The following is a 25,418-nucleotide window of genomic DNA, read 5'->3' on the forward strand; positions in this document are numbered from 1 at the left end:
TATCTATGCAATGGAAGAGAACAGATGGCCAAATGGCCACTTATACCATTACCAAGTCAGGGAACATGACAACAACCAGTCAGCTCCACATAGTTCTTTGTGATTTCATCCCTGTGGAAAGCACTGGTGTGATCAGAATATGATGTAACCACTTTCCACAGGACCACAGATGCCAGTGTGTTTTGATGGAACTCCTGCTCACATTACTTAATTTGTTCAAGTCATATCCAAATATGTGCCAGCTTTCAGTTCCAGGAGGTCATAGTTGTCCTGCATGACCAAACCCATCACCCCCAAATTAAGGCTGCAATCCTATACATACTTACCTGGGAATAAGTCTCATTGAACTCAATGGGACTTAATTCCTCAGCAGGCATGCATAAGATCGCACCACATAAGCACTCTTGGACATAACGGTGAAGGGCACAGGAAGTGCGAGTGCCGCATTCTTTCATTTCATAATTCCCTCACCTTCACTTCTCAGAGATACACAAGCAAATTCAAGGATTCATGTTTTCTGAGGACAATGAGAGTGGAGGATATGGACATTCTGTTTTGAATGATACAGAGATGCAAGATAACAGCACTTGTATTTCCTGTCGTCCCCATATCATTTAATAAACAAAAAACATGCTATGGGTGTGTGCACTCTGGCCTACAGCTTATCATGTGGAATCTGGCTAACAACATGGACAAGGTTGTACACAGAATTTGAAAGGAAGGTTTCGGTGACTAGATAACAAGCAACTTTTGCTTTATAAATATTCTGAGGTTAAGTACTTTGACGTATAAACATTTCGAGGTTAAAACAGCAGTATCTGAAGCTGCTCTAACATCTATTCAACTTTTAGGATAATTCTGCCAAGTAACTGGAAGTTACAGAATGTCATAGTGTGTCGCAAACCTAAAATAAATGTGCAAACGCAGCTTTATCTTTGTGTAAAATCCTATATAGATAACTTATTAACAAATGGCTCCACATACTCTGTGGGGGTGAAACTTGTATTTCTTCAACAGGCTCCCTCCTCCAAACCCCTTCACACCATAAGCCACTTGAGAACAAGAGCAATGTGAAACTATTATGTGTGTCTACTACTCAAGGAAAAGAAAGCAAGATTATGGTAGTTTTTAGAGTCGTAGTCTTTGCAGAATTTGTAGCTTGCAGTGCACTTCTGTACATGGTTTATTGGAAATAAGCCTTGCTGAGTTCAATAGGACTTACTTCTTGGTTGATATGCTTAAAATTCCAAAGTGCATTGTGTTCATAATAATAGGAAGTTGTAAAACAAAAACAAACCCCCAAAATAACACACACACAGTCACAAACCACTAGGTGCAAGCAATAATTACAGAGCTTTTCTTTCAAGATACCAGACTATAAGTGTTAGAAAGGTTTCAAAATGAAGTTTATATTTAGGCACAAAATATTATTATGCAATCCACTGAAATGTATGTCTCCCCTCTAAAGGCCTTGAGCTATATTTTTATATTTAATTTTGTAATTTGAAATGGGGAATATTAATAACACTTTTTATCAATGCTGTATCTATGTTAAAACAGCCTTCAGCATTAAGCAGTAATGAATGTGGATCAGTAAATTATTAAATTTCTTGATATTTATTTTGTCTTGATCCAAAGAGAGTGCAAACTTGCATGATAACGTACATTTCCATTTGCTATCAGACAGTTCAGTTTCTTAGACTAGGTTTTTACTAATTAATATTAGAGAAGATTAAATAGGCTTAAATACGTTTACAAAGAGGGCAGATGTACTGTAAATTGGAATAGTGGAACAGCTGTTATGGAGGTACCGTGCTATTTATGCTCCTATTGTGCAGAGAGGGATTACTGCCTGTAACATTAAACCATACCTGATTTTCACATTTGAAAATATAAAACATTTACTAGTTGGTAAAATTACTAATGGAACCTAATAGGTCATATGGGAATGTCCACAGATGTTTTAAAAAATCAACTAAGTTAATCGCTGTCTGACAAACTGTAGATGTATTATATATACACAATTCCTACACACTATGCATGTTTCCTGTGGATAAAATCCTTTGCTATATTTAAGTGGACAGATGTCAATTTTTATTATATTTTATTTTTTGCAGTTGGGAGAGTTCCTAAAAGTTTGAACTCACCTACATTGGGCCATAGCTCAGAGCACATGCCTTTAATGCAGAAACTTCGAAGTTCAATCCCCGGCAACTCCAGTTTTTAAAAATAAGGATCTGGTAGCAGATGATGGGTAAAACCTCTGCCTAAAACCCTGGAAAGTCACCAACATTTAGAGTAAACTGTAATGGGCTCGGTGGGCCAATGGTTTGACTTAGTATAAGGCAGCTTCATATGTCCACATCAGCCCAAAAGTGGACTGAGAGAACCTTTTATGAAGACAAAAAACCAATAGATACTATATTTTTAGAGTCTTCTCAACAATAGTCCATGGGATTGGATGGGATGTGGGGAAGAATGGATCGGTGAGGAAAATGGAACAGGTGAGATGAAAACAAGTCTGGCTTGGGGATCTTCATAATCCTTTTTATAGCTTTGCAAAGATTAGTTGGAACATATTATAAACAGCTTATGGCTGCATTATCATTTCCATGTGATTTCTGAGAATCTCTTAGGGTTACAGTGGCAAGGAAACTACCTAAACCACAGTGTGCCAGTGCCAAAGCCACAGCCTGGGGGACTCTCCCAGCGCTTCATGTATCTCATCGGTACTTATACTAGGATGGTCTTGAATATGAATTGTATCAACAGCCTTTTCTTTAGGAGTACTAACCTTAACCTTTCACAGGGTAAAGCAAAAGCATTTCCCCCTGTATGGGGACTGTAGCCGATCGTGTTCGCTTAGAGGTGAATGGGTGATGCTGACCCCTTGAAACTCATTTTATATTCTTATGGGCAGGTAATGTAACGGTAATGGGCATGAAATGTTCAACTGCAGTTGAGCATTCCAAGTTTGTCCACCTTGGCCATGTTTACATAGTTTCATTTCCTCACGTCTCCTTTTAAAAAACAAATGGAATGTTTGAGCTGATTTACCCTTAGGATGTTTTAAAACATGAAACAGTACATGGGAATGATGGTATACAGCTGTAACCTTCTGAAATAAGCAAGATATTTACCTGAAAACCTTGCTTCCGCTGGTACTTTCGCCTTTGCTGCATGTCAGCAAACGTAGCTGCTCCAGTTGGATAAGTATAGGCCATATGTGGTAGGAAGCTCATTTGATCTAATCCTGGGTATGGTCGAAGCCCAGGAATACTGGTCTGAACTGGTGGCATAAAAGTGGCTGGGGGAAATGCGCTCTGTGGCGGAAGTGTGGTGTACAAAGGTTTGGCACTAAAAGGGCTCATACCAAATAATGGATTAGTGCTTTTATCCAAACTATTTGAATTAGAAAATTCTTTCTTGATAAAAGTCAAGTTCAGTGGCTCATCTGAGGTTTCAGATGATGAAGAAACACTGTTGTGGTCTACGTTTACACTACTGGATTTTGTTTTGTTCTTTGTGGCTATAATACTTTTGGGTTCCTTCATTTGTTTTGGTAATGACAAGTCCAAAGGCTCAGCCTGAAGTTCCTCAGAGGAGAAACTGTTTGGAGTGTAAGAACTACTATGGGAGTTTTTAGAAGATGTAGAAGAAAGATTTAATGGAGAAGGAGTATTGCTCCTGGAGTGGTCCAATTTATCAACTGGTTTAATATTGGTAAAGTGAGTAGGTTTCGTTAGCCTGAGAGGGGTATCACAGTTAGTAACGCTATTATGAAGTTCAGCTATAGACGGTGATGTTATAGAGTCCACAGGCTTTATAGGGGATCTGGCTGACAAAGAGTCTTTAGTGGGAGTGTTGTTGGTGGCAGCCAGCACCACCTTGGCACTGTTCCTTTCCAGCGATGGTGACCTGGAAGTTGAGTACTGGTAGACTTTTCTTTGTTCAAACCATTCCTTCACAAATTCCTGAGGAAGGCCAACGGCAATGGAAATTTTCAGTAGTTCATCAGAGGTGGGTTCCATATTCATAGCAAAATATGCTTTAAGTACAGACATATGGTCCTTGTATGGATTGATGGGGCTAGTCATTCCTTTCTCAGAAAGTACTGATGACAGGAGGAGAGCTTGCTTATCGACAAACACTCCTGGTTTGCTAGGAGCCATGTTTTCATGAGGTTGGAGGACTGCCTTGATTTCTTCGTTCATCTTACACAGGTAACGTTCATGTTGATGAAGGGGAATGGGACCAGGAAAGCTTTCTTTACAGAACTGGCATGAAAATGGAGTAGGTATATTATGGTTGTCTATCATTTTGTCTTCAGTTACCAGATCTATTAGGGTGCGTAGCTTTTCTTTCTTAATGTTATTGAGCTGCCTCCTCGAGTCTGTAGTTAAACTCTGGAGACAAGCTTTGGCTTCATTGACCTTTTCTAATGTGTAGTCAATAATACTTTTAGTGGCACCATTATGACTGACTACTGGAAGACCCACAGGTGGAATACCAGGAGAAGTAACGCCTTGTTCCTCAGGTTGAGAACATGGGTCCTTCATGTGGTAACCTTTCAGCTTGGAGATTTCTTCAGGGCTGCAGTCCATTTTCTGCCTGGAAACAGTGTTGTCCACAATCTGTAGGACTTTCTGCACCTCACTTAAATTGCTGCCTATTGCTGGGAATCCAAGTAAAGATGCATCCATCCCTACCCCTAAGTGCTGCATTGGATTTTGCGTGGAAGTATGAACTCCTATTGGGCTGGTTGCACCAAGTCTGCCATTCATGAAAGGATTAGCACCAGTGAACCCATGGGTTGCCATCAGAACTTTATATTCATTGAAATCTAGTGGTTCCGTTTTGATTTTCAGTAAGCCTGATTGCTCAGACATACTAGGTGGTTTTCCATTCTCCAGCTTGTTTCTCAGTTGTGTAATGGCTGAATTAGTAGGTGAAGAAGATACAGAATTAGGAGAAGAACCCGTCTTGATATTGTTTCTCATTCGACCATTTACAGAGATTAAGCCAATGCATTTCTTGCTGCTGATGTGTGAACTATACGAGCCAGAATGGGAGAAACGCTTCTTGCAGTTTGGACACTCATAGGGCTTTTCACCTGCAATTAATTTTTAAAAATTAATTTTTAATAACTCATAAATAGACCAGTTCTTTAGACCATTTACTATGTGCACATTTCACTCCTTTCCACTTGCTGCATTTTCTCCTTCCTTCCAAGTTATGTTTAGGTTTTTGCGACTGGAAACAATTCAAACTAGACAATCTACAATTAGCTGCATGCAAGATTCCTTCTCATTCTGTGATGCTCCCTAGCTTTTACTGATGGCTCACATTTTGTTGAAAGCTATAGATGTCTTTACAAGGGAAACAGGGAGTGTACTGTACTGTACTATGTAAAGGAATACAGCTGAAAACTTATATGTAATGCACATTGTTTGCAATACTGTATCTAAATTCAGATAGCAGAAGGATTTTGCCATGACTTTTAATAAGGACCCAGGCAACATGCAGTTACAACAGTAGCATAATTTGGTGTGAATCGGTTGTTATAGTAAATGGGGGATAAATATGACCCAGTTCACATTTTAATGCAAATTTAATGCAAATATACACTATCCAAAACAATATGTTGAACAGAAACACAGCAACTCATCAAAATTTGCATTTCTCCGAATTTTGCAGTGCAGTTCTCCAGCAAAGCAATGTGTACAAAAATGCATATGGAAACAGTGCGTAAAAATGCATATATTGGTGGAAATAACAAATACATTCGTTTATGGGGGCATTACTGTAAAAAAATGTGTATACTGAGAAAAATTCTCACTAAAATGGTGATGAATTTTCCAAAGAACTTTTTTTTAAAAAGAAATTAAGCTTTAGAATAAATTATGGAAGTTCACTCATACTTGCTTATTAGCTTTTAATGGTTTACTTCTAGAGGATCTATATGGATAATGGCCAGAGAACAGGAGACATGTCTTTCTGGAAAGGGCATTGAAGCACTCTGGTCTTGCTTCAGGCTCCCCATAGGTATCTGGTTGGTCACTGTGAGAACAGGATCCTGGACTAGGTGGGCAATTGGTCTGATCCAGCAGGGCTGTTCTTATGTTTTTTATTCCTCCTCTACTCCCATTTCCAGCCTAAAGCAGTGCTTCAACCACTTTCTGAATCCATGTACATATATTTTGAGGTTTTCCCCCAAGGTGGGGGCGGAGAATTTTAACACAGGTTTTGGCAACTGTGAATGAATTTTGGGCTCATGTGCTACCTTTTCCCCTGCTTCTGCTCTCTTGACTCCTATAAGGCTCTGTTTCCCTCCCTCTGTCCATAGCACAGTTAGCCATGATTGTCCAAATGAGGCAGATTATGGTTTGTGCAAACCATACTTTGCCTCCAAAGCAGAATGGGAAACCATGGTTTGAACTGAGTTTCTGATTTAGGTTTGGCGAACTTTCCCCATTCAGGTGACATGACAAAATATTGTTTACAATTGAACCAGGGAACAGGAAAAATTCAAAAATGAAGGGTAGAAGGAGGGAGTGTATGAACCCATTGCTGTCTCTTCGCCTTTTCTTGCTACTTTGGAATGAGTATACTTGAGTTCAGTAGCCACTAGTCTTTGAAGGATGTGAATTCTCCCCTCTCCTGTGATTTAAAACCGTTGAGTCATGATCTGGATTGGCTACACAAAATATAAATGCAGTTTTTTCACTCTCTTTCTCATGCTTGAATCCCCCCCCCAATTCCTGGGCCTGCATTAATCTAATTAACTTCTCAAATGGAACAAGACTTCCCCCTCTCCTTCTTCCACATGTGCCCCCTGCCACCCCCAAATTTGCTCCAGGGGCCGGGGGGAACCCACAGAACAGATTTAGTGGGTGAATGTGAAAGAGGAGGAGAGAAGAGGTGATGCACATAACCCCAAAGTTCATCGCAGCTAGTTATCATAGTGGGGAACTGTGGTTTGCTATTACAGCTGAGTTGAGCATTAAACATATTAAACTTCAGCTGGAGCATTAAACATAAGCTTAAATCCCTTCAGCTCAAATCAATGGAGTTTAAAAGTGCTTAACTTTGAGATTGTACCCAAGGTTTGCAAATGCTGATCTACTAAACAAAAAACAAAGTTCACTGCAAGATTTTACATGCCTGCAGATTAGATAGCTTAAACATTAGAATTATTATATATAAGCAGAATATACTTTAAAAAAACTTATGAAGAGTGTATTATTACAGAAACTTATTCAGACTGTTTTTTTAGCTTTAAAATACTGCTTTTTTAAAGTCTTCGGTATATTTGTCTTTGTTTCTGATTTGCCTTTTGAATTTATTTGAATAAATCAAAGTCTTTGAATACTTGACCAGCATTAACAGCTTTACTCACAATGTCTGCATCAAAGGGTGAAGACTTTTAGTTGGAGGAGACAAGTTCCAAATATAAGGCAAAGTGTTGCCCTATTTTCTCGCTGTCATATGTAACTGAATGACTTAATGCACTCAGCAAAGGCTATTTATTTCAACGAAGGGTATTGAATTATGCACACAAAATTATATTTTTAATTGATGTGATAGCCAATGAAGGCCAGAAAAGCAGGGTATAAATATTGTAAATGGATATATAAAGTGGCTAGTGTGTTGAGTTTGGATGTGGACAACACAACTTCGAGGTCAGACAGGCCACTTCACATGTTACGTGGCAACAAACTCAGGCTGGCCATTAAGTGCATCTTTATGGGGAAGCTGCAACCAATCTGAGATCTCTGGCAAAGATACCTGAATGTTTGTTGCTTGTTGTGACATCCAACTGTGATGGTATAGATGTCCACTCACACAACTGGGGAGACGGGGACTTAGAGGAAGAGGAAGTTCTGTTGCACAAACTTAATTCTGCTCACCTGATACTGGATTTTGCAGAATGTTTTACAGGTACTTAAAAGTACAGTGTATGAAGAAGCTATGAAGCTCACCAAGTGTGATGCCATGTCACTATCTCTCAGCTCAACTTATCATGCAGGGTACTTGGGAGGCTAAACTGTTGCTGTGAACTCCTTGGAGGAAGCATGAGATGCAAGTGTGATAAAATAATACGAATGAGGCAGCCATTCCAAGTAAGCGAGCTTAATTTGTTTATTGCTGCTGGAGTGTGGGCGTTGGTCTTGTTCATCTTTAAGGTTCCTTGTTTTTGTTTTGTTTTTGTTTTTTAAGCAAGTGCATCACAAATAAGAAAATTTAAGAGCCAAGTGGCTAGGAATTCCTAGAATTCCTCTGAGTAGAAATAGCTCCAGGAAGCAATTTATAATTTAATTAATTAATCAGTTAATACATTCCGCTATTTGGAAAATCTTCTATGGAAACTTGTGGTGCTGGTTTCTTATTTGTTTCTGAATAGCATGAAAAATGAGCATGAGTCAGAAATCATTTACGAAGTATCTTGGCAGCTCTAAACAAAATGGTGAAGATACTACGCTTTTTAAAAAAAAAACACAAAAAACTCGGCTAATTAAACAAAATGCAAATGAGAACCCTGGCACCTCAGTTACTCACCACTGTGGATTCGCAGGTGTTCCTTCAGATGGTGCTTGTATTTGAAGGCCTTGCCACACTCTGTGCACTTGAACTTACGATTGCCTGCTCCTTGGGTCAGCATTTGGTGCTGGGAGAGTAAAGACACCAGCATGAATTTTATGCAAATAGATATCTGTATATTTAGAGGTATGAATTTCTCTCTCTGTGTGTGTGTATTACCAGCATGAATTTTATATACAAATATCTCTATCTATATGTGTATCTCTCTCTCTCTCTCTTTCTGTGTGTGTGTGTAGAAAGAGAGAGAGAGAAAGGTTTCCTTTTAAGAAAAAAATTAATTAAAGCAGTTTTGTATTTATCTGTCAGCCTAAAAGATCTGCATGCACATTTATTTGCCTCATCAGTGCTGCCATAAAAATCAAAATGTTGGCAGTAAACCTGAAGGAAATCTGAATTCACTTCGAGCATTTGCTTTGGAATTATTTCTTAAGTCTTTCATCAGCAGCACAATATATTAAGGCATGCAGTGCTGCAAGGAATGGATTTGTTAATTTTTAAAAGAAATTGAGGCTTTTAATATTCTTAGCTGATCATATTGTCAATTCTCAACTTGCAGCATATTTTTTTAAATAAATAAATAAATTTGCAGTGCCTCTGAACCCTTTAGCATTGTGATGATAAGCAAGCTTTGTTTTATCAAATGCAAGAGGGGGTCACTGCTGGGGGGGGGAGTCCTGATCAGAGAATAAAATTGGTTCTCTCCTCCCCCCCCCCCCCGTCCTTCAGAGCAATGCTAAGGAGCAGGGGCAAAAACAAGAAGAAAAAGTTGGCAGAAAGGACGAGTTAAAAAGCAGCATAAAGATACGATCAAACACAGCTGACCTCTCTGAACAAGTGAGAAAAGTGCTGTGACTTTGAATTCTGATTTTAAAGGGGGGGGGTGGGGGGGAGAAAAGCTGCAGTCATCTAGTCTGGATGTTCAAGGTAGGAGGTCAGCCTCCACCCCCTCTTTTCTCCCAAGCAGCAATGACACAAAAGCCTATTGCAGAAAAGACAGCACAGAAACGGTATGACAACTGCTAGGGTGTGCTGAATCTTCCCACATTCCTAGTGAGACAGATGGTGTTACATGGGACACAGGGAGGGTTGTTCAAACAGCAGCAACCTTCAAAGATCAAGCAGAGCCCAGCCCGCCGAGCGCCATTGAGGGACCAGTGCTCATATGTTGCTGAGTTGCATAAACAAACAGCAACAGCTGCTTTGTCTCCCCCCACAGCCCTCAGAGGACTACTATAAACTTTAGTTGTGCCACTGTTAATATGATACAATCATTTTAATTTACTAATTGTAAATGCCATGAGCAAATGAGGGGACTTTTCAACACCAAAGCTACCATTCGTAATGCGCCAACACAATCACACTCTTGCATGTGAAATTTAAGGCAGTTATTCTGGATAAATATCCAGCCACACGCCGTCCCCCCTCCCCTCCCAGTAGTGTTTTGATAGTCAAAAGCAATAGGGAAGGAGAGGAAAAGCCACTCTTGTCTCCCATTTTGTCAGGAAGGGGGGAAAGTTACAGATTAACAAGTCGCTTTGCTCTTTAAAATGAAATGTTATGATAAATCCTGTCAGAATTGTATTTTATCGATTACAGAGATCAAGTGAGAGAGAGTGAACTAATTACCAAACTGCTTGATTAGAAGGTGAGCATGATACATGTTTGTTTAATTAAGCACGTCTTTCATTGAAAAAAATGCTTGTCATGATAAATCTAAATCAGTATGACTTTTCATTCTTTAGAATAAAAACTACAGTGGTGCCCCGCTAGACGAATGCCTAGCTAGATGAAAAACTCACTAGATGAAAGGCATTCGCTAGCGGAAGGCTGCCCCGCAAGACGAAAAAGTCAATGGGCTTGCCTCGCAAGACGAAAAAAAAAAATTTTTTGCGCGGAAACCGCTATTCTGCCTTGGTGCTTTGCAAGACGAAAAATTCACTATACAAAGACACTCGCAGAACGAATTATTTTCGTCTTGCGAGGCACCACTGTATTGGTATAATTCTCATAGTCATGGGATGGAATGTAGTTTAAGATCTGCCATTTGGATTTCCATTGCAACACGTCATTATAGAAGTTTTAAGCAGGAATTCAAAAGACACATTCAGTTTGATTTAATCTAATGCATCAAGGAATCATTTTGATTTACAGGAGATTTGCTGCTGGGGTGTGTAGATTTCAGGAATAGTGTATTCCTAAAGTGATCGCATGTTATTAGAACAGCCATAAAGCATGCAGATACATGCAACAAGATTAACAAAAAAATATGAACCTATTCGTATGAACTGCATGAAAAATATATACAGGGCTCCATAAAAAGTAATGAATGACAGAAAATAAGATTAGCAGATTCCTGAGATGTCTTTGAGATCCTATGTGGGGGGAAATGCAGTGCAAAACTAGGTGAAAAATGGAGATAAAATTGCTGAGATGTTTAATAATGTATAATTAAAATGCCACAATTTCATTCACATTTTGAGGAACATAAAAAAATGAAACTAAAGTCAAGTTAAAGTGCAAATAAAATTTCTAAATTAGAAATTAACACACTCATTCGATCGTGAACATAAGACTATTAAATCATATTAGAAGAGACCATCAAAAAATCATTTAGGCCTCAATTAAAGCTATTACCATTAAAAGATCTGCATCTTCAAAATGCCATGAAAAATTAATAATGATTGCCAATCAAAGCAATATCATTTCTCTAAGGGGTTATTATAGAAAGAAATCACTTAAAACAAGCCCCCCCACCTGATCTGTCCCTGGCTTGTGCGTCACCATATGCCGCTCGAGCTGGGTGCGGTAAGCGAATGTGTAGTTGCAAAGAGGGCAAGGGAAGTTCTCTTCGTTCTTCTCATGGCGGTACTTGATGTGCTCCTTCAGTGATGTCAAGCGCTTGTAGCCCCGGTCACAGTAGGGGCAGGTCAGCAGTTGGGCAAAAGCATCTGGAGTTCCAGGTGGCAGGTCTGTAGCCCAAGAGACGTGAGAGAAAGAAGCAGGCCAAAAGGTCAGTAAATCAATGGCAGTTAATGGGCTTATTGCCCAGGATGGATTGACAAGAATCACTGCAATCTGCCTACAGTGGAATATCCCTGATATCTACCTTGCTTGCAAAACCACACCAATCACTTTTTACACGCTCAGGGCAAACTTGTAATGAATCATAAGAAAATTAATTCAAAACTTTTGTCTGGCTTATTGTGAGACTACAATAGCTTGGGGGGGGGGCGGGGCGGAAAATGTTGGCTCCCCCCCCCTGATTTATTGATGCTGTGCACTTAATTACCAGTCTGTTGTCTCCAAACACAACACCATCTAGTTCCATCTTCACGGATGCTTTTTCAATTACTTATTAAGGACTTAACAGAATCAGTTAGTAATCCTCAATTTGTCCTGTAAAAAAATTCAATCATTCCAAAACTAAAATTAGAGCAAGAACGCTGCTCCTTTAAAAACATAACCCTTAATTGTCCCTGCTATTTATTTCACCTACAGAACAGTCTCAATTTGCTGACTAAAAAAGCAATCACAATATGCTGAAATTACAGTCCCATCTTTGCTCATGAAATTCCATGCTTCTGCAGCTGTTCTTCAATTTTAAGGTAAACACCCAGGCATGTAGTGCATTTATAATTGCAACAGCTGCAAGAGGTCAGAAGAGTGGCTAAAAATGAATTCCATCCTCACCATTTTCTTCTTGCCCATTGGCCTCTGGAGTGCCAAGACGAGACAGTTCCTCGGGGGCTTCCGGGTAAATAATGGCTGTATCACTGCGTTGTAGGTACTCCGCTATACTGACTGAGTGTCCATCTCCTTCATCCACTTTCCTCTTAGCAAAATATTCCTCAAAGTCCGACGTGCAATTTGCATTCTTAACTATAATAGAAAAGGGATGGGGGGGGGGGGAGAAATAGTTTTGTGGAGGATTTATATGTTTGTCTACACAGCGGTATTGAAGATGGTGTACATTTACTTTATGAGCCTAATCCTGTGGCCACCCATACTTCCACCTAGCTCATTTCTCCTGCAAATAAAATCACTGGCTGGTGATTTTGTAAGAGAATGCATTTGGCAAAGTCACTGATGATACCATTCATTAATGAAAGATGGCAGAAGCCAATGCATGTGCCCTCCTCCTTTCCTCATAAAAAAGGGAGGGGGTGCAATATTGTATGCTGTCTGTGCACAGAATCTGAAAAAAGCAACGTTTTAGACTTTCATGCATTTTGGAATTCTGGTGTAATTCAATGATATTTTACAAAAACGATTCCTGAAATAAATTGTAACCAGTAGGAGCAGTTCTAATCTCTGTCCTTTGGTACTTTGAGACCACAGTCTTATAGGTGGACTAAGGAGTTAGCCTCCTTTTGGATCTCCTCAAACCCTATGGTTTGGATCTGGAGGCTATAAATCCGTATTATATATTAGGAGATTGCTATAGATCTGCCAAACCTTCTGTCCTTTGGTCTCTGAGACTACTGTCTGACACCATTTCATGGACGCAGAATTTTTTTTCCCCCAGTGCTGGTTAGAGGGCATTGGAATAAGGAAGACCATAAGAATAACAGGGGGTGGGGAGTATGATAAGCAAGCTTGCATATAGGCTAGTGGACATCTTTCGGATCAGGAAACTAGAATTCTGGGCTGGTCAGGATTCTAGCCTAATGCGATTTCTCTGAAATACATAACATTCTTGGAGAAGCAACATCCTCTCCCCCCCAACCACCTCAAAAAGAAACCATTGTTACTCAAATAATGTGATGTTGGAATGTTTTACAAATGTTACTATTTAGTTCTGGAACACAATTATGTGAGGTAGGCCCTAAAAACAGTGAAGTTTCCCCTTTTTCTCATTAAAACATATTTTTTTTTTAAAAAAAAAAAAAATTTATTGCCTGCGCAATGTCCATGGGGGAAAAAAATCCTCTGAACCACAAAGCATCCTCTTGCTAAAATTAATCATTTTCCTTCCTTGCTTTCTGAACATTAGATACAGGAATAATTCAGCAAAGCCTATGATATTGTAGAAAAGTATTAATCCATCTGTATAGGAGACCTCACATTCAATCCATTGCTCAGTATGTTTGTTTAAGACCACCAATGTCAAAGGGACTTAAGCATGTAAACTCAGAGCAGAATTATAGCTAAAAGCAGCTTTTGAATTGTGTTTTCAATTACGTATTGAAAAGTACCTCTTCAGCACACATACAGTTTAAGACTTTTACTGACACTCACTTTTTTTACTGTCCATACGTATTCAGGCTTTGATACATTTATTTGAGTAGGTCAGGTTACAAACTCAGCACCAAGATGATTAAAATATTTTCTCTCATAAAGCAACCAAAATAGAGATCAAGTTGATTCTGCTCCCTCTTACAACAGCATAAATCAGCAGTATCTACCCTAAAATCAATGGGGTTGGATTGATAATTATAGAGTGACAGAAGCACTAGATTTACATCATTGTAACTTAGACTGTGGGAGGAAACCAACACACAGGGTTACTGAAATATTTAGCATCTTTGCCTCAAGGCAACAGATAAAGGAGAAAATCCATTATGGTGTCATAGGTGGTCAATGGTGCTAGCATAAAATCAACTCACACCTCTGTTTGCTTCATAGTAAAATCTTACAGTATTTTATGTACAAAAATAGGTTATGGGAAAATCATTTTATAACAGAATCTAAAGGAAATACCTAATTCTGCAAGGGAGGGAAATGGTCCAGTAAAACGTATAGTCTGAAACTACTAAATCCCAGGAGGTGCCTTAATATCATTTACAGAAGGAAGCAATTCTGGCAATAGCCTCATAGATGTTGTTAATAAAAATGTTCCAGTTCCTGTCAATATGCAACATCTTTCTTCAATGCACAACCTGCTGAGCTCAAGTTAAACACACACACACACACACACACACACACACACACACACACACACTCTTACTTCCTCAGAAATAGGTCATGATAAAGATGAATGAACCAGATAGGCAAAAATAAGGATCAACAGAAGAAGGGTGTTTAGCAATAGCCCTGAAAACATGCGCTCCCATATTTATAAAGAGTTCTGAAATGGCTCATGAAACTAGAGGTCAAACTTCAGAATACTACTAGGGGAGTGGGAGGAATGGAGATATTATTAGGAAGTGGCATGCCCTGACCAGCTAGCTACCTAGCTAAAAAGGTAAAGGTAAAGGACTCCTGGCGGTTAAGTCCAGTCGCAGACGACTCTGGGGTTGCGGCACTGATCTCACTTTACAGGCCGAGGGAGTCAGCATTTGTCCACAGACAGTTTTTCCGGGTCATGTGGTCAGCATGACTAGGCCCCTTCTGGTGCAACGGATCACCGAAACCAGAGCAGCGCACGGAAATGCCGTTTACCTTCCCGTCGGAGCGGTACCTATTTATCTACTTGGCATGCTTTCGAACTGCTAGGTTGGCAGGAGCTGGGACCGAGAAACGGGAGCTCACCCCGTCACGGGGATTCAAACTGTCAGCCTTCTGATCGGCAAGCCCAAGATGCTCAGTGGTTTAGACCACAGCGCCACCCACGTCCCCCACAGCACCACCTGTGTCCCAATACCTAAATACTTTACCGGTAGTTCTTTTACGATGCTATTCATACTCTGGGTCACTACCATATGCCCTTGGCAGTGAGTTTAAGAGAATTATATTAAAAACAAAACAAACAAAACATAAAACAGATTGTTAGATATTTACCTCTTAACTATGTCATATGTTGTCCAGAATCTAAATATCCTCACACCTAGTTCTGCACGTGCAAGGACATTTTTGACTTGTATTTCAGTGGCACAGTTAGGTAACGTTAGACTCTGGACTTAATGGCATTACCCTTCCCTTATGGTGATGCAGCCCTGCTTCTATTCGGTGTCCCTCTTGCACATTCTGCCTCATTCTTGATGTCTGTTCTCAAGTCCTGCTCTGACTGCACCACTGTGACCTTTGAACAGCCGCCGCTTCTCCTAATGCAGGTCAATGCACTTTTGAAGAAGAAAGAAGTTTTAAAAACAGCTTTCAATAGTTCAAAGGGACTTGCGAAACAAAGCTGTAGTGTGTCTATGCAAGAGGAAGATTCCTGTTCAGGGGTCCAGCCAGCCTAGAACAGGAGCCTAAAGCTCTGCTCAGGCCTCTCAGGAGAAGCATAAAGGAAACTGTGTGCTGAAATCTTTTGTTACTTTCCTGGAATTAGCGGTCATATTTTCTACAAAGTTCCATGCAAGCAAAACTGGCCCTGCTCATCAAGATGGTGACCAGTTTGCCAGATGTAGGAAGCCTACAGAGAGGATAAAGTTTGCTCTGAATTTTGCAGAAACCGCCTACCGTTTTGCCATGTGCTTCGGAATACAGGACCAAATCAATTACACTACATTTATATTTTCATTAGAATGCCTTTCCAGTGGCCTTTTCCCATGCTCTCTTCTATCTGCTGGATTCCTGTCTTTCTTTGGAACTGTTTGTGTGTGCTTTAACGCCTACACAACTACCACTGTCTCCTCTAATTCACTGGGTATGTGACTGAAGTAACTCTTGGATTCCAGCCATATTCAGGTAGCCATCAGTCACACTGAGAGTGACTGTGGAATAGAGAGTGAATGATAAAGACCATTCAGCATGTTGAAATCTGTGAATATCAGGTTCTTGTATTGCCAAACACTGCCTTTTTTCAGTGTTGATATACATTTAATGGAAATAAACTCAGGTGTGCCTGGGCAAGTCAAATAGCATTTTTGTTGTGCTGTCTCTCTATCATATATATTCCTAAGGTATATGCCTTCTTCTAATGTTTCAAAACATATTTTCCTAAGGAAAGAAATATTCTGGTTAAATAGGAGGGGATAATGTTAAAAAAATGAATACCAGTATATAGTTTGGATTGGAGATGGGTTGTGAATTACTGGGTAGGATATTGACAGCAATATGGAAGAAATATCCTGGAAAAAAGTTCCTATAAATTATAATTGGTTTCTGCTGGAAAGTAGGAAGCTATAGCAGCAAGACTGAAAATGGTAGACAGCAAATTGAACAGGAAAATACTGCGGTTAGTGTTATGGTCAGAAGCCCATCTCTGGGCCAACAGCCATATTGTAAAACTACTTAAACCAGTTCAGACCATAGGAACATTACTCAAGCATTGCAAGCTTATAGCCACACATAACTGTTTAGAATAACGGTTCCAGAAATTTTTACAGCATTAAAACACAAATTGGAATGAGGCTTATTAAAAGCTGCTGCTTTTGTCACTATTATCTCAAACATTCCATTATGGTCACTACCTAAAGTTAATTCTTCCTTTGCTCCTAGTAATATACTAGATCCTACAGACGGATGGTCGGCTTTCTCAAATAGGCCTAAAAACAGTTTTGAATGCTAGTTTTGTACAGGAGGCTATAGGCCTAATTGTCTCCTTTGATACTAAATGTTTCTGAGGTTCTAAAACGTGTGCATTATTCATTTTCCCTGTGCATTAAAGGAATTCAGGAGCTAAGGCAAATGTTTATGTCTAAGTTATAAACCTTTAAAACAACGGGATTTACTGGGGAGCTGACAGATCCTTAACAGACACAACGTTAACAGTGTGATTATGTATTAAAGATTAATATAAATATCAAATTCCATCTGAATGCAGATCAGGCACTTCAATGTTTCTCTTACGTTACTGACAATAATTCGGCCATCATTACAATAATTGATCAGTGTTACAAACAAACAAAAAATGTGACTGCAAATGAATTTTATTTAAAACTTTATGCCTCACATTTTTTCCACTAAAAAAAGGAAAAAAATTCAAGTGGCTTACAAATTAAAACACCATGCAATATATAATGGGATGTGACTCCTCAAAACTGAACAATTCATATACCAACTATCATAGTGGTAACATGGCAAATCAAGAAAAAAAGTCAATAAGGGAAAATAATTCATAAAATAAACACATCTCAGAAGGGCACACCACAAAATGAGTGCCACTGCAGAAAAGGCCCTGCTCCTGGTAGCTATCTATCATGCCTCATGCAGGCAAGGAATCTGGAGCAAGGCTTCAGATGTGGATCAGAGCATGTGAAAAGGAAGGTGCCCAGGTCCTAGGCTGTTTAGGCTTTTGAAGATGAAAAATGGCACCTTGAACCAAACCCAGAAACAAAGTGGCAATTAGTGCATATCACCCAAAACAGGCATTAATATGTTCTGACTGCTCTGTTCCATTCTGCATGAGCATTTTGCACCAGCTGAAGTTTCCAGACACTTTTCAAGGACAGCCCCGTGCAAAGCACATTATACTCTAATCTGGAGGTAGCTACGTCATTATTAATTGTGGCAAGGTCTAACTTCATCAGGAAACATTGTGTTTGGAAAACCAGCCAAAGCTAGCACAAATTCTTGCGATCATCCCCTGCTCCACCCCCCCATCCCCACAACTAATGTCTCTTGAAAGGACAGAGAATTTCCCCTTATATGCCCTCTGCATGATTTCTATGTCTATAGCCTCACACATTGATTGCTAGTGAATTTAAATTGCAAACAGAAATCACACTCCCATCTGTGAGTCAAGCTTTTTAGGAAGATGTAAAGTGAGTGACCTCACTAAGGAAGTCTTGTTTTAATTAAGGACTAGGGCAGGGACTCCTTAAAGCCTGAGGTAGCATAACATCATATGAGCATAAACCACACTAAGGAAAAGAGATATTTAAAGGAGACACTTGAGAGCATAGGAGGCCAGTTATTTCTTGTGGGAACTCTTGCTGTAAGATGGAGATAGCTGCTCCTAATCGGCAACAAAGCTAATGAAACCACAGCCTTCATTAAGCAGGAAGTGGCAGGTCCTCATTGGTACATGCAGATTAGAGTCTCAAAGCGATCAGTCCTTTCAACTTGCCAACTTTTACTTCTGTTTTTCTTTGCAGAGAACTCTTTTCCTACCTTTTTTTAAATAAAAAAATGCAGTCTCAGCAAATGTATGTGTCTGCGGCTATTACTGGGTAAGGGTAAGCAGATTTTGTTTATCTACAGGGAACGCACTCACCCATTTCCTCAAAATACCTATAAGGATGAAAAGTCTCAAAGCCATGCTGGGCTGAAGTGGTGCCAGTTTTTACCTTTGTGAAAGTACATTAAATTAATTGTTCAAATTTGGTCTAACTGGCCATGATTATGAATCATCACCACCATTTTGTGGTTGCATGGAAAATATTCTTGTAGTATCAGCCTAGTTTTTAAGTAGACAGATTCTCACACTGCAGAAGCCACTCTCTTACTGGTACCAATGCCAGCATTAATAGTCTCGTGGAACACCTGGTGAGACAGAATTACAACTGGAATCTGATAGAATTTTTTTTTTATTTCCAGTAGGCTGAGATATTGAAATCAGCTCTCTCTGCTGGATATGCATTGGTACCCACCACTCAAACTGAAAGTCTCAGTAAACATTGTGGCCTAATTTACTAGGAATGCAGTTAGATAGGATTCAAACATAACAGTTCCCACTTACAGTGGATGATGCTAATGGCATGCATCTGAATCACTGAAATGTGGCACTGAGACCACATGGAAGTGTCAGAAGCATGGTGTGAAACTCTTAAGATGAGACTCTTAAGAAGTCTTTACCATGAACCTTAATATAAATAGCCAACTTTACTTCTGAATGTAAACCTTTTAAAATATAATATTACTAATGCTACATTACCACGTTTTTTGCTTTTTAAAAAAAGAAAAATAATGACTGAGAAACAAAATATTGTAGGGGTTGCCTAATCTGTTGCCACTGTCTTTTCAGAAGTTGAGTTAAATGGATCTTGTTAGGCGAATGGCAAAGGCAGTCGCAGGTGGGTTCTACAGGTAGGAAGGTATTCTACAAGTAGGGAGGTATTCTCCAGATGTCCATCATTGGAAGATGTTCTGTTTTTTACACTGAAAGGGTGGCAGAGACAAGTTGTACTGTTCCAAATTCTGACTAGACATTAAGCTCTACATTTTTGCAGGGCTATGAGGATTGACTCTGGGGGTTGTGAGGTTTGTAGGGAGGAGAAAATGGTTGATCATGCTATATGAGATTGTGGTATATGAAAGACAGACAGCCTGCCCTCCATAGCTTTAGTGATTTGGTTCTTACAAATTTGCCTATTGGGGGGCTGCCCTCTGGGACAAGAATCTCTGCGGCTCAGTGTTGGAGAATTTACGGCGCTTTGTGACATCTACAAGGCTCTTTGAAAGCTTGTGAGTGGAGTGGGATCATACTGTTGCCAGTACATGGTGTTAACAGGGCCTGTCCCTGGCCTTGCTACACACCATTAAATCCCAAGAAGAATAAAAAATATTTTTTCAGTATAGATGTTTTGACGTTCCTCTTTGTAATACGTAACTAATGAAAACGTGACCTCATTTTACTTTACAGATTACCCGCCAGTATATAAGACTAACATACAAAAGATAGAAACACATGCAACTCACACACACCGACATGGATTTATTTTTCCATTATTTCCCCCCGTAAGAATTAGGCAAGTCAGTTTGTTGCGATGTCTAATAAGAACATGTGGGTGTGTACCAGCATTAGAGATGTGTGAGTAATAAAATCCTTGTAGCATTTGGGTGCCACCCTACTTTAACAGCATTGCTAGTGGGCACTAAGAATCAAATATCATAATGGAACATGAAAACAGCTTATTTAGGATGGAAACTACAGTAAGGAGAATATGGAATAATGGTCTTGTTTCACTGGAAAAAGTTCCTTTGCTTCCATTTTCACAAAGTTAAGGTGCTCAGTCTTTCCTCACTGGCCAGACATGTTTGCAAAATCTTTATAGCTCAGAACTGTATCAGGTTCTTAACGCTAGGACCATGGACAGAACTTTGCCAAATACAGGTATCCCTCACAAGGAGGTATGGTTGAGACACAGTCCTACAACTGTAGGCTACCTGTATAGAAAGCAGTCCCATTAATCAGATGGAAAGCAGCTTGAACACACTGAACTATCACGATTGGAGAAAAACCCATTTTATTCTGGAGGTTTCAGCAAAGCATTAAAGGGATGGCTTAGAAACAATACATCTTTTTCTATTGGTGTTACTTTCTTTTCATCTACACATGGTAGATTTCCGAGAAGAGGAGTGAAGAACGAGTTGAGGAAATGAAGAAGAAAAAAAAGCTTCAGTGCACCCAATAAAACACGTGGGTTTGGTATCGATACAAAAAGTGCACCCGCAATGATTATAAAGATATTTGTACAGATCCTGTCACAAGAAAGTTCCAGCTACATTAAACTCCAGCATAATCACCTGTATTGGGGGGGGGGATGGGATACCACTCTTTACAGTGCTGGAATCTATTAACTCCCAAGGATGCTGCCACATTAAACGAGGGAGAGGCGGAGGCAGGAAAATATACTTTTCATCAAACACAAAAGAAACTATCCTAGTCACACAGATCTCTGCAGAAATGTTCCCGGAAATTGCAGTGGGATCAAGGGTGCTCCAATGGTTTGTATCAAAGTGAAACAATCAGGGAATTGTACATGTAATTAGGAATATCTCAAACTTCCATCTAGAAAAGTGAACTAGTGTACCTGGCTTATTCTTTCAGTTTGCAAAACAACAAAAACAATCAAAGGCAATAGGAAACTAGAGAAGTTTGTATAGGTCTGCCCTTACCTGTTCCATTGTTTCCAGTGGTCTGAATTGCAGCTTCAGGCCCCATGGTGTCATACTCTTCCTTCATTTCTTCTGTAATACAGGAATGGACATTTTCAGTGGACAGAATAGCCTTACTAAAAACAGCAAGCAAATGGCAGCAACAAGGATGATTCTTCCGACAAAAGCACAGAACACCCCGCTTGTAAATCTCAGCACAATGGCTTTGTTCAGGCAGTTTCATGAATTTGATCATGTAATCTGAATTCTAAGGACTGGACTGGACAATATGGGCTTCCTCCATGTGAGCAGCCCCCGTTGTTACTGGGTATATATTTGTTCGGACAAACACAAGAATTAGCTGGATTGTTAAGAGATGCGACAGCCCTTCTTGTGGCCTGAGTGTTTGACAAAAGGTATCCTAAGAAGTGTTATTCCCGCAGTTCAGTTTCTCCAGGCAATCACATGCCAAAGGAAGAAGCAAAGCTCAGTTGTAGAGCAAATATTTTGCATGAAGAAAGTCCCAGGTTTAATCCCCAGCCTCACCAGGTTAAGGCTGGGGAAGGCCCTGTCTGAAACCCTCGAGAGCAGCTGCCAGGCAGTGTCAACAGTCTGTGACTTGGTATATAAGGCAGCTTTGTATAGAAGACCTGGCCCTGAGTTAATTACTTAAAATCCTATAAATAACAAGGAATACCTGAGGCTTTAGACACCAATGAAGGACTTATGTGCTGATCCCTGGGACAGTGGTCCAACATTTCCCCCCCTCTACCTGAACTATTCACTTAAAGGAGGCAGAGGGACATTACCTGAAATGGCAGCAAATATGAGAAAATTCTTAATGGGTAATTTGTACAGGTGGCGTGGTAATGTGGCTAGAATATAGCTGGGGGCACCTAGGTTCAAATTCCCTCTCGGCCATGAAGGTCACTTGATGACTTTGGGTCAGCCTCTCAGTCTAACCTACCTCACAGATGTCACATGTGGGGAGGGGGAGAAGAAGAGGCAAGTGTATTGCTCTGAGCTCTTTAGAAGGGTGGGATAAAAACAAATATATTTTCAGCCTACACTTTCAAAAGATTGTTTTGAACTTATTTTGCTCTTGCCTGTTGTTAACTTGGGATAACTCGGCTTCTTGGTCTACTTCAATCACTCTCAGGAATGACAGTAAACAATATGACGTGTAAACTGATAGCTCCTGGGTTTTAGCTGCAGCGGTTTCATGAACTTTTCCCCATTCTACAATTTTTTTTTTTGCAGCTGATGGTTGCATTGATCACGTGAAGTAATTATTCCCAAGGATGAAAAAGGTGACACCAAAAGTTACAATATTAAATGGTTCTTGGACCAATGGCTTCAGCAATTTGTCAGTGAACAAGACGAAAGAAATGGTTATTTTACTACATCATCAACCACTACTTTCAGGGAAGATGTAGAATGTGTTGAGTTTCACAATGGGAGGGTAACTACAACTTTGCCACTAGAGACCCTCTTGAAATCATTCTGATGTGGTGATATCTGCATCAAAATATGTATCTCTAATACAAGCACAGTAATAGCACAGCAGGTCTTCAGGTTACGTTGTCAGCTGTGTATAATGTGTCTCCAGCTGGCAGGTAAATTCCAGGATGGTATTATTCTAAAATAATTCCCATCTCCAAATCATTGCAAAACAGAATGCATAAAACTAACTCTCCTGCTATGTCTTGACTCAATTATCTTCCACGTCTGAATTCTGCATCCATATGTCTGCTGGTAAGGAGAACGGCAATATGGGACTAGAATGCTATGTGTGAACAGGGAATAAATGAGGTCTAAAACATTTTTTTCCAAGTAATATGACAAAGAAGTAAAACTTGTAAATAGGTAAATCCAAAAACGAACCTAAGCAGACATTATCTAGTTAGGCAGTCTAGGGATAATGACTGAATTCCTGGCACATAGAACTTAAAAATGCTCAGTGCTTTTTTCCAGGGAGTACTCAAGGGTACGCAGTACCAGCACATCTTTTTTAGTTGTTAAAAAGTGTGACACTTACTGTAGCAACTTCATTGTTGGTTTGGGTCCCCCCCCCCATAAAGAGTTTGATGTGGATATAAAATGGTACAACATCAATCAATTTCCGCAACAACTGTTGCAAGGAAGAAGGCGAGGAGTATAAACTTCATTCTGAGATTTGCAATCCTACAGTATTATTTATGTGTTGCATTTTGTGAGTAATTAGCTGATCGAATAACAGGATCTAATTGTGTCATTTTAATCAAAACTAAAGCTGAGCTGACTTATTTCAAAGATTTACAACCAGAATATGAGATGGAGCTATAAATATACATTTTATTATTTTGTAGCTTAAAATAAAAACATCCCAAGTTAAAATATTCCTGCAAAAACTGCCGATAATTTCTTCAAACTATATAGTTTACAGTGATTTGGCACTTTGTCTCCTCCACAGAACATTTTTACAGGACATCTTGATTCCAAAAACCTTTAGGAAAATCCATATACATTGATAAAAAGTTGTCAGCTGTGATACACAGTATGTCTTGTGGCAGCTTACTAGGAAGCTGAATGGTACAGCACTTGTGAGAGGTTTAGTGCTGGATATAAATATAGCTTGTGTGGATTTTTCCCCCCCTTCCTTGATCAGCTCATGTGATTTCTGGTAGAAAGGAGTCACAAGTTTGTTTCCATCTCACTAAGGGGGGGGGGGAACGCTAACAGCATTTTCTTATTTTTTTGCATAATAGTGGTGATGCTAAGATTTCGGCTGCATTTCCTTCCTCATTGTAATGTTCTGCTGTAGTACAGAGAAGTTACATTATGATCGAGCTGCTTCCGAAAACCCAATAAATAGGCAAATACAGAGAATGCTCTTCTTGTTTTTGTGCAGGTCACAAAAGTACATCATGTATTTCGGGGCGAAGGTACCTTTCAAAATGCATATTATTATTATTATTATTTTATTGCTCCAAATTCTGTATCAGTAAAAAAACAAACAAACAAAAACATTTTAATTTCTATGTGCTTTTATCTAGGCATGCTTTTTGTAGAAAGCAAATCTTACTTCACACCCATTCAAGTCACAAACTCTTCCTGAACAGAACTGTGCATCCTCTTTCTAAGGCGACAATATTTTTCAAATATCAAATATGTGAGCTTGCTTCTGATTTCACCAATACTCATGTATACAGGAAACATCACAAACAATGATTTAAAAAATCAGCAGCAAAGGGCCCCAAAACCCAGCTTGCTGTGTTTGGATGTATCAAATAAAGCTAAGAGTACAAGAGCTTACATTTATTTAATTTGCACCGATAGCAACAAAAGTTTTGAGCAGATTTACCTTTTTGCACAGCACCTAAGTTTTGCAGACTACATCTGACTGTGAGCAACGCGCCTTCCTAAGAACCCCAGAGTATATTTATTTTGAAAACACTTGTAAAAGTTTGCATTTTCCAGCCACCCCTGGGATAAAGGTTTGTAAAAATAAAGAGCACTTTCTTCCTCGAGATGAAGAATCCTTGAATAAGCAGAAAGAGGCCAAGATGCAGGTGATTTATTTAAGTCTGTGTCAGTGATAATGATGTCATGGCTTCCAGCACACTGTGTCCACCCCATTGTGGGACGAAAGAATGTCAAGGACAATTCTAAACACAAAACTTTGATTGTGCTGAAACCGGAAAGGCACAGTTAGAACTCCACTGCGCTCTTCAGTTCAAAACCTGCATCCTGCAGGCAAAACTACAGAAAGCATGGGAGAAGGAGCAAGGCAGAAGGGGCTTATCTCAGAGTAAAGCTATGTGCTGAGGTACTGCAGTAGACAGTCAGGCACCAGGGATAAAACACAACTGAATAAGGCAGCCCCCAAATTAGAGTTATTGTCTATATTGTGCGTTTTGAACAATAAATAAGAAAAATATTTTATCACGAGAAAAAGTGTGTTATCTAAGAGTCAGGATAAACAATGAGTTGCTTTTTAAGACCAATCTCTTTTCATTAGACATCAAGGCACCACATCAGGGCACTTTTAGAACAATAAAAAAGACACAATAAATCATTACCAATCATTAGAACTAGACAGGTAATAGCAGAGTAACTTTCCTGGCCTGTGTAATGAGGATGGCTAAATAGGATTAGGGATTTACAATTTATTTAATTATTAGAATGCCGTTTTA

General features: G+C 39.5%; 1 protein-coding gene across 2 annotated transcripts in view; it reads right to left on the minus strand.

Moving 5' to 3' along the window:
• ZEB2 (zinc finger E-box binding homeobox 2) overlaps positions 1-25,418 on the minus strand; it is a 163,768-nt gene that overhangs the window by 17,554 nt on the left and 120,796 nt on the right. For both annotated transcript variants that reach the window (XM_033164342.1, XM_033164351.1), the window contains exons 3-7: positions 21,265-21,336; positions 12,292-12,480; positions 11,356-11,570; positions 8,560-8,668; positions 3,141-5,113 (exon numbers count right to left, since the gene is read on the minus strand). In XM_033164342.1, coding sequence (XP_033020233.1) covers positions 3,141-5,113; positions 8,560-8,668; positions 11,356-11,570; positions 12,292-12,480; positions 21,265-21,336 — 2,558 coding nt within the window. The remainder of the gene's footprint in view (positions 1-3,140; positions 5,114-8,559; positions 8,669-11,355; positions 11,571-12,291; positions 12,481-21,264; positions 21,337-25,418) is intronic.

This window comes from Lacerta agilis, chromosome 1, assembly GCF_009819535.1.
Source record: "Lacerta agilis isolate rLacAgi1 chromosome 1, rLacAgi1.pri, whole genome shotgun sequence".
Lineage (NCBI taxonomy): Eukaryota > Metazoa > Chordata > Lepidosauria > Squamata > Lacertidae > Lacerta > Lacerta agilis.